The sequence below is a fragment of the Ambystoma mexicanum genome, chromosome 4p (genome assembly GCF_040938575.1).
Source record: "Ambystoma mexicanum isolate Mex_15411 chromosome 4p, UKY_AmexF1_1, whole genome shotgun sequence".
NCBI lineage: Eukaryota > Metazoa > Chordata > Amphibia > Caudata > Ambystomatidae > Ambystoma > Ambystoma mexicanum.
Genome location: NC_090927.1, coordinates 252,265,979 through 252,281,198, shown reverse-complemented (window position 1 = coordinate 252,281,198; position 15,220 = coordinate 252,265,979). Strand labels below are relative to the sequence as shown.

General features: G+C 42.3%; 1 protein-coding gene across 3 annotated transcripts in view; it reads left to right on the top strand.

The window, feature by feature from the left end:
* LOC138453176 (cytochrome P450 2K6-like) overlaps positions 1–15,220 on the top strand; it is a 346,951-nt gene that overhangs the window by 35,203 nt on the left and 296,528 nt on the right. The window contains exons 2-3 of one of the 3 annotated variants that reach the window (XM_069605772.1): positions 7,697–7,846; positions 9,165–9,327. The exons of 1 other annotated variant lie outside the window; for it this stretch is intronic. In XM_069605772.1, the coding sequence (XP_069461873.1) occupies positions 9,207–9,327 (121 nt within the window). In that variant the 5' untranslated portion in view covers positions 7,697–7,846; positions 9,165–9,206. The remainder of the gene's footprint in view (positions 1–7,696; positions 7,847–9,164; positions 9,328–15,220) is intronic. One more of the 3 variants, XM_069605771.1, reaches the window with a different exon arrangement.

Below are 15,220 nucleotides of genomic sequence, written 5' to 3'. Positions count from 1 at the left end.
GCTGCACTGATTTTTGCAAAAATGGTTTGATTGTCTATCTCAACGGCACCAGAGAGTTTGAGCAAGACCAATATTCATAGGTCTTGCTTGTCCATAATTTGTGTTCACACATGTGCGCTTCTAAAAGTCATTATATCTTTGGGGAGTATGTTTGTAGCATGGAAAGGATTTTGATGATAATTGTTATACATAGTTTAACAAATGCTGGATAAGGGCCTGAACTCAGAGGAACAGGCTTAGGGTCCAACACGTTGGGCAGGAATTAGCGATATATAATAGAGGAAACAACTATGTATGCAGTTAGGTACATGGGGTGCCTCAGACATGCTCCTTTGAGTCCAAGGGTGCTTGGACTCCATACCCTTTCAACCCTAACATGGCCTCTCTCCTGAGACTGGCAAAAGAGGTCAATTATGGCTGTGTTTTGTGTCAGAAATAAAATGGATATAGGCAAAAGTAAAGGACACACTGCCCTGGCTTATGGTGTGGTCCAAGCCACATTTAACGTCCCCAACAAGGAAGACACCAGTTCACCCTAGGATAATAAATGGAGCAGTTTGAATGCTTTGTATGCCAAAAGGACCCCATACAATGGACCTCCTCAAAGAAGCACAAAGTAGGCATGTATGTGGTTTCATATTTAAAGTGCGGTCCCTAGATTGAGAAATAAGATTCAAAATTCCTTAAAACACTGAAACTATTGTATTTGTGTATGGAAAGTCAGTTTGCTACATGGCGAATCACGTGAATTCATCCCTTCTCCCACAGAGGGAGATCCCTCTGTGAGGTTAGTGTGGTGGGCCTGTTCCGCAATACCCTACCTAGGGGTAGAGGCAAGATGGACCTCACCGGGAGGGACTCCACATTTGGTGACAAGCCGTCCTATTCCTATGAGTAACTCCCTAGAGGACTTTCTAAAATAACCTCTTTAAAACCTTTCTGGGAAATTCCACATGAATAAAAAACAATATGTGTTCTTGTCAACAGGAAATGGTAAATATTCCTTTAAATGTAAATTCCTATTTAACTTGGATGAAGACAATGATATATGGAGGAGCACAGAAACCACTCAAGACAGAGAGAAAGGGACAAGGAGTTGCACAGGGGAAGCCTGATGGCTATGTGAGTCCTAAAAGAAGAGGACCCCGGAGACGCGAGGGGAGAACTCCCAAATTATAAAAAAAGGCTTGTATGCTGGCTCGACAGAGCGAGGCGCGCAGCATCCTGAAGTTGTGAGAGTGTGAGAACCAGAGAGAGACGTAGAGAAATGATAGGATGCACATCAGGAAACTAGTTCACCCTAAGATATTAAATGGAACAGTTTGAATGTATTGCATGCCAAAAGGTGCACTAAAATGGCCCTCCTCTTAGAAGGGCAAAGTAGGTATGTATATGCTTTCACATTTAAATTGGGGTCCCTAGATTGAGAAATAAGATTCAATATTCCCTAAAACACTTACACCATTATATTTATGTCAAGAAAATCAGTGTGCTGCTTTCCCACACCAGGGCAAACTATGACCTCCCCCCTGAACCTCAGCTTCTCATACTTCTCTGAGTTCAGCTATATACAGCTATCATTTGCATTAAACTGTTCTATGTCGTCCAAAAAATCCCTTGTCCTACACCTTCCCAGCATATTTCGTCTTCTACTATTATTATATCACCTGTACTCACGATTTGGATACTTTGCAGATTTAGATGTTGCAAGAGTCAAAACTGCTAAGTGTTTCCAATTCATATCCCTACGTTGGACACTACCCACTGGGCACTTACGAAAAACTGACCGTGTGTTTTAGGAGTCTTGATCTCCCAGACATCATGATGACTAACCCAATCTCACAGGCATTCCGGATCAGTAAAGTACAAGTTTGCCTGGCAGGGGCATCAGGCCCCCATCGGCAGATAAATGACTGAATCAGTTCCACTGCAAATGCCGGTGCTGGTGATTCAGCAGTGTCCTTCCCACAGAATGGGAACTTACTGCTGTTTCCATCACCTGTATTATCGCAGTAATACCGGGATGATGGGTAGCAATAACGGAAAGGCGGGTTTGTTGGTAACCCGTAATGAGTCATAGTGGACTAACAGGTATACACACTTATACAAATCGTTTGCACCCGCCCTACTAAATCCCTACATCTGCAATATTCTTTCCTGATTTATCTCCCTCTCACTTCCTTCTTGCTCTCCCTCGCAACATATTAAGATTGGGTTCTACCAATCAGGCCCACAATATGCCATGAACAAGGTTGGGCTTTTGAAACTACTATGGTAGTGATTGGGCACAGTACCAAAGCATAGTCTTGTAATATAATATGCCATTTCCGATTCACTGCAAACCCCAACACGTAAAGGGTCAAGAACAGGCCCGGCTCCAGCAGGGGGCCCAGGGGGCCAGGCCCCCCTAGATCCAGCCCCTGGCCCCCCCTAGAAAGGAGGCCATGTCAGTGGTGTGATACACCACTAGTAACCAAGGGAGTGGGGGGATGGACGACACTCTAAACATTAATCAGCAACCTCAAAGACATTCTGAGAGGCTGAACTGCAGGATTTGTTTTATTGCCCTAGACAATGATTTATGCCCCACAGCCATGAAAGTACAAATAACCAGAGAGATGGAGAGCCACACACATCTCCTCTAAGTGAGGTAGCACACGTATTCAAGCAGGCTGCCTACAATTATTTTCTCAAACCTACAATCACAATGTTGGTTTCTGTATTTTAAATTGTGTTTATTTTTTGTGAGAATATAATGGTTTTTCACATCATGCTTAATAAAATGATTAACTGTATCAAGTTATATAAATGACAGGTAAGATGCTTGAACACAGATTTCTGCGCAAGGTGCGTCACCTGACTTGGGGTCCTTACAAATTACATTCAAAGTATATATTCTGCTGCATTAACTACTTGAGTATAAGTGAAAAGATAAGGTTGGTTGTAACAAAAATGTAATTCTGGAGGGGAGGGTGTAGTAAAATCAAAAAGTGATACATGCAGGGCTTTGAATTAAACATTGCCACTACCGTTGCTCTGCGCAACATTCCATGACATCATTTTGCAGAATGTCTGTACCATTAGAGAAGGGGACAAGCCATTAGCAAATGACTTTTGGTGCTGCCACCAAAAGGTGCAGGTCATTCTCAATTTCCATCTTCACTGGAACACAAGTAACCACATGGATTTTTAGGCCCTGTGGTCTAGAAGTTTGGGACGGGCTTCTGATATTAGTGACAGGGCCAAGACTGATATGCAAACAATACAATGCAAGGCTAGCCAGAGCAATGACGGTGGTTTTAATTGATTCATAGACTTTTTACATATTAGGTACAACCAGAACGCATGCAGTGAAACGCAGCTAGGATGGCGATAAAATGTGAGAAGAAACACACCTCCTATGGGTGTGTCTGTTCATTTACCCACCTAATGACTAGCCATGGCTGTGTCAATACCTCACCAGAAAAACCTAACGTTTCTAGAACTCTATGAGCAAGCTCTATAACAAAGTAACACCAAACATGTTGCTGTATAGGGCCTGTCAGTGTTATATCCAAGCATTCTTTTGAGTGTTTAATTACTCAATTACCTGTGTAAATAAGCTCCTGGTGTAATAAAATTCTCTTAATGTGCTTCTTCAGCCAGTTGATTTTATAAGCAATATATTTGGCAATGGCTCTGTGATTGCACTGAAGTCATGTCTTAAACAAGCAATCACATTCTATCCGTTTTGGCTTGCTTATAGGTATTAGACATTTGCCAGGCAATGCCATCATATGCCCAGTTACTGCCACCATTTTCCAACTGTTCCCATTTTATGACCAGGTGGTACCCTTATGTGGTGCCCTTATGGAAGTGTCTGGCAAATGCCTATCCATGCCTAATCAAAAGCCCAAGCCGTTGGCTTTGCCGATGCATGTTGGCTTCTGTTTGGCTCCCTAAGTTAATGTGTATATGCCCAGATGTGGGTGTCTTGCTGGCTACGCCTTGGGAATCAAGCTGCACTGAGCTGGTCCAACAAGGCCCTACCTGAAAGTTATTAGGCTAGGTTGGCAAGTTTTGACAAGTTTTAGATCTTCTCATGCATACTTACCAGTGGGGCTCCGACCTAAATAGAATGTATCTTTGTTTGGAAGCCTAGTCTACTCTGACAGAATGTTTCATGATTCAAACTGATAAGTACTGACTTCATAACCTTAATCTGTTGAGTAACTTTACAGAGTTTGCAAAGTATGATGTAAATCCTGGGTGCTGGGTGTTTAGGCAGTGCCAGAAATTAAACATGAACACCCACAAAATAAACAAAAAAGAGGAGCATTTTCTATAATGTTCCAGGGCAAAGTATATAAGGTGTACATCTTTTATAAATAAAAATCAGTATTTCAATATTTACTAAAGAGTACAATCAGAGGTGGATTTAACATTTAGACAAGGGACACATGCCAATGCCCCTCCCCTGCTCTACCATCACCCCTCACATGCAAACATCAGGGCTGAACAGGCCCTACCATAGAGGTTGTATCTTTTAACAAGTCTCAGAGGCAGATTATTTACAATAGGATGTGCTATGCCAAATATTCTGTTGATACTCAGTGGGCCTCATTACACGGACGGCGGTAAGGGTTAACGGTCACCGTTAATGGCAACGGTGACCGTTAACCCTTACCGCCATACTACGAGGTCCCTTTGCGGGTTGGAGGATTTAACGCCTGCTTCTTGCAGGCGTTAAAATCCAACCCGCTAAGGGACCTCAGAGCTAATTACGGCACTGCAAAATTGCGGTGCCGTAATTAGCGCCTTCCCCATTCCCATAGAGCCCTATGGGGCAGAAATGGGAATGGGGAAGGGCAAGGGCAGAAAGGGGATTTACCGCCCCTCCAACCTTGGAATGGGGCAGTAAATCCTCTTTCCGCCAAGGCGGAGCCGGTATTTTACCGGCATGAGCCATGGCGCTAATAGCGCCATGGCTCACCGCCTACCGTGTAATGAGGCCCAGTGTCTTTTCACTTTATCAGGTGACCACTCCAAAGACACTGAGGTCATTAATGCCACATACAACCAAATCGAGCTCTGGATGCTGTATAATGGCCTAGCCTTGAATAACTTAAAAACTGAGATTACTATCCTGGGCACCAGCCCCAAGTGGCGCCAGCTTGATCGGTCCTATTCATTCTTTCAAATCGCAGACTGTCTGCTCCCCACGTTGAAAAAACAATAAAAACCTTGGGAGTCACGATTGAGGTCCCATATCAGCAGCCTAGTGTCAAACTCAACGTTATATTACATTATACTTTTGGCACAACTCAGACAATTCCTTGAGGTTGTGATCATAGGGAGCCGCCCGGACTTCTGTGGCAGCAGTCTACTTAGGGTAGGCAAAGGAGAGCTCAATCGTCTGCAAGCTGTCCAGAACAATGCAGTTAGGGTCGTTATGGGGATGCGCAAAACAGATCATGTCTCAACAGCAAACCGAGCATTACATTGACTACCTATTACAAAGAGAATCAAGTTTTGTACCCTTTGCATTTTAGGGGCTTGCATGTATGGAATAAGCCCTTTTTATATGGCAGCACAGTTGAAGTGGCTATCTAACAGCTGTAATCTAAGATCCAATAACAAAGGCCAAACTGGTACAGGTGCAAAATGGATGCTTCCCAGCCACAATTCCTCACTTGTGGAATACTCTCCTGCCTGATTTGAGGCTGTGTGCCAGTCTTCCCAGGTTCAAACGTGTCCTGAAAACCTTGCCTTTTGAGTAAATGGATCCTTGACCTCCACTAGTTTCTCTCAGGTTTCTCCTTAGGCTTCGCTGAGCTTTATGTTTTTTATTGTATGTCATGTCAGCGCTCTTATGCCCCCGGGCCACTGTCATTGTGCTTTAGAAATAAATTCAATAAATAAATAAATTAGAAATGAGAAAAGGTAAAAAGGCAGTGATCATTGCTGTGGCACTTAAATATATAGGGTTTTAAGAAGCTGTTTAAGTGTGATTGTTAGGTGATTAGTAATTAAGGGGATACAGAACAAGCTGTGTGAAACAATAACCTTGACATGCATTTCATTTCACTTTGTGTCTGCAAGAGATTTTTTGTAAATTCTCATTCATTGCTATGCTGGAGCTTGTAGGCTTCCATGCAGGCTGGGGAAAATAAAGCTACAGTCATAAGGGATTCTTTTCCAGGTCAAGCAGAGTGGAGGAAGTGGCACTAAATGCATTTAAATCCACTTTGTATGAGCTACAGGATTTTGTATGATTTGCCAAGCGAAGTTGGAGAGCAGATCAGACTTAACAAGGCCCCCCTGCCAAATCCTATTGGCATTCCAGCAGCATGTATTTTTAAATTGGCTGAAATCCAATGGATTCCTATGAGATCTGCCGACTTTTACACGTGGTAAAAGCAGACAGAGTCAAAAGGAATCCATTGCGGATGGCTCCCACAATCATTAATTGTGGAGGTGATTTAAACTTTTCCAGACACGTAGTGGTAAAGTAAAGATCAAAAGCGATTTTCACCTATTTTAATCTTTACTTTTCCAGTACTTGGTGAAAATAATTAAAATTAATGAATGGCCCCTTTTGCAAAAAAGTGCAAACAGGAGAATTCTGCTCTATGCAGTTCAGGATTCAAAACAAAATGGCCCATCTTAATCTTTTCATCAACATGTTTCTACAATGATGAATACATTGTCAAGTTGGTTTATCATGTGACTGGTGCATTTTTTAAGTAAACTGTATACAATTTAGTATTATTTTAGTTATTGGAAGCCAAACTTCAACACATATTTGTACCAACTTGAGCTCTGCAGATGTTTGGTCAAATATCTATATTTCAGGCTATGCTGAAATTATGGTTTACCACTCAACCAAAGTGTGTGATCCTCAGCATATTTTTTTAATTTCACTATGCCTTGCCTGTTAAAAGTAGGTGCCCCTAGAAGGGATTCAGTTTGCATTACAAGCTATTCCAAAAAACGTCACTCATGATTTAATAGATGGCCAGCACAGGCATTAGGATACACACACACACACACACACACACACACACATCTAACTTTGAAAATATCCAGGCCACATTTATTGAACAAAATTGTGTCATTCATTACCAGTGAACACATCAAACAAAGAGTCATCTCGGACAATTGCATTTCATAACCAGGATGTAGACAGTATGTACCAGACAATGATGTATAGGGGCATGACAGAGGAGCAAGACCCGCTCCTTCATGCCATACTCCACCAGGAGCGATACCAGGAGGCTGGAATACCCTCAACCAGCACTGTCTGCCTCCTGATGCAGCCCTTACAACCCTAGAACAGCCTTGCACTCTCAAATCAATTAAAATGTGCTGCGAAAATGCAACAAAATATAACATTTTGTGTTTCAAATGTAATATTGGACATGAACCATTGATGGGAGACATTCAGAATGGGACTAATGTAGGGGTTCAGTTGGAAAGGAGGGGGCATTTGTGGAATGGGTGGGTGAAGGGAGAATTGTATACATGTGTATGTTATTGGAGGATATGTTGTTGTGCTCTAAATATTGTTAAGATCAACAGGACTACCTGTATTGATTGGGCATGGTATGTTCTGTTCATGAAATAAAAAAAAGTTAGAAAAAAATGTAATTTTGTGGGAAACAAAATCTCCTATTCCTTGCTTCAGTATTGTGGGGGGGTCTATCTTTCACAACAGGATGGAGGAAGCACAAGCATCCCCTTCGGGGCCCGCTGGGAGTAGCCATCTGCTCAGCCCTCTCAGAGGAAGAGGAGGAGGCATCGCCCTGAATTCTCTTAAGCCAGGCCAGGAAATGCATGCTGGGTGCTGGTGTGAACAGGTGAAAGGGTAGGTAAATGGGAACAGTGATTAGGGCATCTGAAGGCACGTGTCTGGATGGTGAAAGGTGAAGGAGGATCAGATATAACAGAAAGGGGAGAGCAGATGGGAAGGGAAGACAGGTAGATTGATGTTGCAATACGATTTTCCTTGCTTCTCTTTTGCTATGTACTTTTTTATGGAGGTGTGCAAATTTATTTTTAGAGATCTACAAAATCTGGATCAACGCCAGCACTTTGAATAGGGTTCTCCTAGACCCACACCCAATGGAATGTGGGCCCCCCTGGTCACAACCTTGGCCCACCCAGATGAAAATTCCTGGAGCCGGGCCTGGTCAAGAAACCTTTGTATTTTATCTAGCCAGATATCTTATTGCTTCTGTTTTTTTGTTTGTAATCTGTGTTTGGATTACAGAAATATGCCCCTGAAATAAAAATGTCAGGCACCAAGATTACTCCAAAATGTCGAAAGTCGCCCTGCACACAGCAAAGTTACATTACATTACAGTGCCATTGCACAGTAAAGTTTTACCACTAGATTTTGGAAAACGGAATTAATCATACGTGCTAGGGACCAAATGATCCCCTGATATCCTTATGAGGGTTCTTTCACTAACACACTGGGCAAAGTGAAATGCAAACGTAGTGCTACATTTGGCAGGTGTTGCCTTCTGATGTAATGCTGCTTTAAACTCCTTTTGCCTCCCTGGCTTCTAGGTCGTGGTTGACCAATAGAAACATCACAGGAAGTGCCATTGTGCATATGTGTCAACCAAAGTCTTACACCTAGGGGCCTCATCACAAGGAAGGCGGTAACCCTGCGGTTACAGCAGGGATACTGCCAGCACAAATAACGCTACCGCTACTTGGTCTGGCGCTATTATCGTCAGATCACGAGTAGCAGTCGGGCGGTTATTGCCCATCCCATGCCAATTGGGTTTTCATGGTGCAATTAGTGGTGGCGCAATTAGCGCTGTGCTAATGGTGCCCAAAAGAGGCGGGAAGCAGAATTTTTACCTCCAGCAAAAAGTAGGAGGTAAAACACCAAATTTTTCGCTCGACCCATAAAAGGGCCAGCCCTAAAATGCAGCGGTAATAGCGTTACTGAGGCATTTAAGGGCTACAACCAAGCTCGTGATGAGGCCCTATCTTTACTTAGAGGATACATAGCAGAGGTTGTGAGTCTTGGATGGTAGACATATCTCCTTATTTGGTCGAGATAAATATTTAGGAATCAGACATTTTTTATAATATCCATATTTAGGTAAATGTGAAAAACCACTTACTATGCCTTATCCAGAATTTCCATTTTCTGTGTCTCATTTCAGTTATCCAAGAAATATGGCTCGATTTTCTGCATCCACTGGGGAATGAAGAAAATGGTTGTGCTCTCAGGATATCAGACTGTGAAGGATGCCCTCGTAAATCATGCTGATGAATTTGGAGAAAGGGGCAGAGTCCCAATATTTGAAGTTATAAATAAAGGTTTTGGTATGTACACGCCAATGCGAGATGATGCATTCTTCACTGTGCTCTCTGTTCGGAAGGTCTGCATGTCAGTGACAGGGTAAATGCCAATAACATATCTAAATCAATGCTAAATGGTAAAAATTGGCATTCAACTTGTCTCGAGTCCGCAAATATATTTAAAGGTTTGGTAATGACCCCAATATACTGAAGGTCATTCCAAATTTGAACCTATTCCTGTAATATTTCTGTTGAAATATCACAAAAGTTACCAGGCCTCATTACGAGTTTGGAGGTAGCCATGGTGCTAATAGTGCCATGGCTGCCTCCAAAATCGTGTCCGGGTCCGGGTTCTGTGAATGAGGAATTACCGGGTCATTCCAACCTTGGAGGACCCAGTAATTCCTCATTCACAAAACCAATCCCCATTCCCATTTGAGCCCCGATAGGGCTCAATGGGAATGCGGATGGAGCTAATAACGGGCCCGTTAATAACGGGCCCGTTATTAGCTCCTTGGTCCCCTTGCGGGACCTGTAAAGGACGTCTGGTCTGACCAGATGTTCTGAGCGGGTCCTGCAAGGGAACCTCGTAATAGGGCGGAATGGGTTTACTGGCACCGGCACAATTACCGGTGCCGATAAACCCATTCCGTCAACCTTGTAATTAGGACCGGTTCCGTCCAGCTGAGCACCACAGGATTACATGTGGTGGTATGGTCATGTTTATCCCCATTTTTTAAGTTCATAGGTCTCCATTGGGGATTTTACGAATTTACCTTGGACAGTATTTTATTTTATTTATTTTATGCACATAGTGTGGGTAGCCATCATCTGGGCTGGAATCTTTTAACAGTAGCGCAGTACTGTGAGGTCTGTGCTTCAGTAGGTACATCCATTGGAATTAATCCTTGGCCAGGTGTTGATGAAAGATCCATGATGAGATTTGCTAAAATTTGAGAATGGTGGGGGCATTCCCGAGCCGACACCAGTATTGAGTTCCAGAGGGTGGGTGCATACCAAGAGAAGGATTGTTTGCCCGTCCTCTCTTTGCAGACGGTTTGTGATTCAAGCCAGTTGGTCGATTTTCTGCGCCAGGAGTGTGTGCCACCAGAACAGCATCCTGGCTTGAAGTGAGAGCCAATGTAGTTTGTGTAGGATGGAGGTAATACAGTCACATTTCTATGCTCCAGTAATAAAATGTGCATGGACTGCATTTAGGTGAGCCAAGTGAGCAGCTGTGAGCCCTGTCAGGAGAGCATTTCCCCCATCGATGTGTGAGCCCAGAAAGGCCTGCACTATGGTCAGGAAGCAGAGGAATGAAGGGTTTGATTTTTCAAAGGGTAGAGATACTGAGCCAGGCTATTTTGGCCTTCTTGGTTATGTGTTTCTGGAAGAACAGATTGCTCTAAATGGTGAAGCCTAAGGATTTTGCTGAGTCTGAGAGTTTTGGATCCAATCCTTCTAGGGGCACATCATTGAGCGATTGTTGATAAGTGGGCAGACTGATGAGGATGAATTCATTCTTGGATGGGTTTATTTTGAGGTAGGCATCCCTTGCTCTCTTGCTAAAGCAGCTGAGAAATTTAAACGGGATATGCAACACAGAGTAGAAGCTTATAGCCCCTGAAAAGTGAGCAAAACTGTCTTTCTTTGGATAGGAACAGTCTTTTTGTAAATGCCTAGAGTATTTTAAAAGTTGGGCATAAGTTTGCAGAATGCAATCCTTTAGTATAACTTGACCTGTTTATAACCACACAAACACCCACGCATGGACGCACACAGACACAAACACACACACACACGCTCTCGCAGGCACAGGTAGGGATTTGTGAGGCACTGACATCATATTATTCGGTACTTGCACTATTTCCTGCTGTTTGCCAGGTTTTGGCCAGGTGTAAATGGCAGTGCTTGGTAAGTGTCTATTCCTTGATTTCTAGCTACTTCTATCATGTAGTAAGATCAACGTTCATGTTGCATAGGGCCTGTGAGTGTTATTTGTAAGCAGTATACTGAGATATAATGACTTCTTCTGCATGCAAGTGTTATTTGTAAGCAGTATTCTGAGATAAAAAGACTTGTTTCTGTAATCAAATGAGTTCCTTTTGTAATTAACATAAGACAGATGTGTGCGCTTGCATCTGATTCTTGCACTTAAGTTCAGTTAGCTGGAGGGTTAGGCCTGCAAATTATGTCCCAAGCATGTCTCAATCATTTTAATGTGCTCTTGTTGATTTTATGTATCATTTTTTTTTAATTGTATTGAATTGGTGAGAGAAGAAATGCAAAAGGGGCACAAAGTCTGTGTCGTCCTCAAATGTCTTTTCCACTAGCTGATTCCTGGAATGTATCATTATGAAATAATATTTTAGCCTCCCTGTATTTTAACGCGTCATGGTGTAATTAATTGGCGAAGTGTGTCGGGAAGTGTTCCTCAGTGTTTCCACAACTCTATGTGCTTTTCTACTGTGCCGCTGGCTGCCGCGCCTGTTGTGCTGTAAACCATTGCATACCCCTTTAACAATGCGAGGAAGAGGAGGAGGAAACACTTCAAATACCCGACTTCGTCGCGAAGCATGCCGCGAAGTGTGTCGGGAAGTGTTCCTCACTATTTCAACAAAGCTTTGTGCTTTTCTAGGGTGCGGCTGCCTGCCCAGACTGTTGTGCTGTAAACCAGTGCATACCCCTTTAACAACGCGAGGAAGAGGAGGAGGAAACACTTCAAACACCTGACTTTTCCGTATAGCATGCAGCAAATTGTGTCAGGAAGGGTTCCTCAGTGTTCCACAGGGTTCCGAAGTGATGTGTGCAGGGACCCACCAACCTAATGTTGATCAATGGCTCCATAACTTGTCAGAAATTAAGACATTGTGACGACACAACCTCTGGCTGCACACCAACCATCCTCGAGTTGTTGAGTGACATTGATATTCATCATGCTCTTAGCTCACCTTCGATCGAAGCGCCGCTTGACATTTATCTTTGATTGGAAGCCAGGATGCAACACTACCCCTGGCATAACACTGGCAACACAATCATCAAATGTGTGAAAAGAAGGAGATAAGATTTGTAGGGCTACAGAAGGTCACCCTAGGTTGCAGGGGTAGAAATAGAGAACTATGTCTAAGACAAGAGGAAGCTCGATTGATTTGTAGGTTCAAATCAAGTGAACTAGGCCTCAACTCAGACAATGGAATGGCATCAGAGAAAAGCCTCTCTCCCCGCTTTTAGAGAACAGAATAAAACACTAAGAACTTGTTAGAATTGGCATTATGTATAGGCTAGATGCAATACACATGCTTGAGGAAATTAGAATGTATAATTAATCTAAGACTTCCCCTGTGATTTAAACAGGATGTACACCCATTTAATAGTGGACATGCTTATATACCCATGGTACTCTAACAACATGATGGAAATCAGATTATAATTTGGATGAACGTTGGGAATTTTCAACCATTAGGAAATAGGATAGGAAATGGACAGAATCCAAGTAAATGCCCATTTGAGAAAGTGCTTGAACTCATAAGAAACTGAGTACTTGAAAATAGTCTATTAGAGAAATGACTGGTGCCTTATAGCAGAAGTCATCTTTGCCTGTAACAGCATTTGAGAAAATAATATATCAATAATTGTACATATGTTAAAAGGGGACTTGAGAAATAATATTATATTGAAAAATGTATTCACAAGTGTCTTGGGTCAGCACATAAAATCAAAACTTAGGTACATTTCAATATGGACATATGAATTTTGACTGTTGACGAACTCAACCCTGACAAATATAATACAAATATAATATTGCGTATAGTCTAAGCAACATTTTTTTGACGATAAAACGACTATGGGATGAAAACTACCACGTATTACGTGAGCCGAGTAAACAGGATAGAGGAAGGACTAAACTAGTGACCATGGCAACGTCTATAAACATAGACAACAGAAGTCAGCATCTCCACGGAGAACCGATGCAAGACGCGAAAGAATATGAAGGACCCACTGCTTTGCCGAACCAATAGCAATTAGATGCACAAGGAGAGGCAGAAACAGAGGTTTTCCCGTTTACAATTTAAACCTTGCCGCGTGAGCAATGCAAATGTTAATGCGCTTGTGAAAGCAAGGCATTTATACATCGGAGTCGAAGACAGTGGGAGACGGCTTTGAGGAGCGAGCAATAGAGTTCTCCGACCAACAAGAATAATATACATTTAAGTTAACTATAAAAATGGCTTACTTTAACTTAAAATTAGTATTATTATGTTATAGGAGGGATGTAACCTGTGACACGCTATTTGTAAACAAGACTGAGTAGACATTTGTGACAAATAAGGGTAAGAGGTGGCATTCCACCATAGGTCTTAGAACTTGGGTGAATGGCAAATGGCACAAATATGGGTAGCCTTTAAAATACACTTTAATGATTTTGTAATGACGTTAATATACGCAATGCCTCACCATTGTATTGTGTACACTGTTTTAGGTTTTGGAATTTTATAACAATATGATTAGTTGGGCCATAAGGTATTTATTAAATTGCGGAAAATGTGTTCAACATATTTAAATTAGGAAACCAAAAATAGGGAAATGAAACATTTTGTGGCACAGATGCGGAAACCGAATGTCACACTATGTTCATACCATTTCTATTTTCTCTTTCTGTGCCATTTCTCCCACAATCCTAATCATCCTTCCCGGCCCCCATTACCTCATATCTGTGGATTTATTACATATTGCGAAATATCACGTTTTTGACAATTTACACAATATGTGTTGTTTATATTGTTTCATAACCAACCACTTCTCTTCTTTTACCATTATAATATTTTTAATTTGTTTTTATATACTTTTTTCATGTTTCATTATTTGTTTTGCATTATAGCGATTAATGATGTCTTTAATACATTTTTGAATTTGTGTAACTAAGTTTGTTTGCTTGAATAATTAAGCTATTGCCCTGATTTCAAAAAGGCACAAGAAGATGCCGAAACCCGTGTCGTCATAAAGGGCTAGAATTTCTCAATACAACACAAAATAGAATTTTGAGAAATGTTCAACCAATCAATTGCAGTGAGTTTTCTTGTGGCGCATGAGTTTGCATGAAAAGCCCATCTTGAATATTTTACATGGAGTAGAAGAACCTTTTTGTCTGTGTTTACTTTTCACACCCATGCAACACTAAAAATAAACCTTGGAAGAAAAAGGGTGCGGAGGATCAAAAGTTGATATCCCCAAATTTCCTCTCAATCATGTGACATTCACAGTATCCCACTAACACTGCCCGCACCACATACTACTCCCTCCTCACCTAAAGCCCAAAACAACCAGTCCCCCCTTGCATGCCTGCTGGTCTCAATAAGGCACATCCTCACCCAACAACCAATGCGGCGCCTGACCCCCAACCGCGATGCCAGCCTCTTACTCTAAGTACGGAGAGTGTCCCAATGCCATCGCACCAAGCGTCGCCCTCCTCAGCAACCAGCCAACCATTTGTGAATGATTTGTGCCCAGAGAAACCTGCTACATATTCAAACCTTCCCGCCCTAACAAACAACATAGTGCCATTATCTCCTAACCATCAGGATCAGTAAAATCAGGTGCCAACAACCAACAAACCTTCTGGAGCCACCCAAGTACCAATTGCCCCCCCCCCACAGACCTGTACTCCTGGACTCCAAAGGTCCTATTCAGGACACAGAACATCTTGCAACCTGCCTTCCAAACAAACTTGATCACTCACCAACTGAAGAGCCATCCTATCAAGCGACAAGGTCGCCCCTGACACACTATGACCTGAATCCTAAAGCAAATAAAGCTTCACAAGCACTTCTCTTGAATGACTTTTCAAAAACGCAAGAGATAAACACATAGGTGATGCAATTGAACCTGCCAACAGTGATCACAATTGACCCAATGCCAC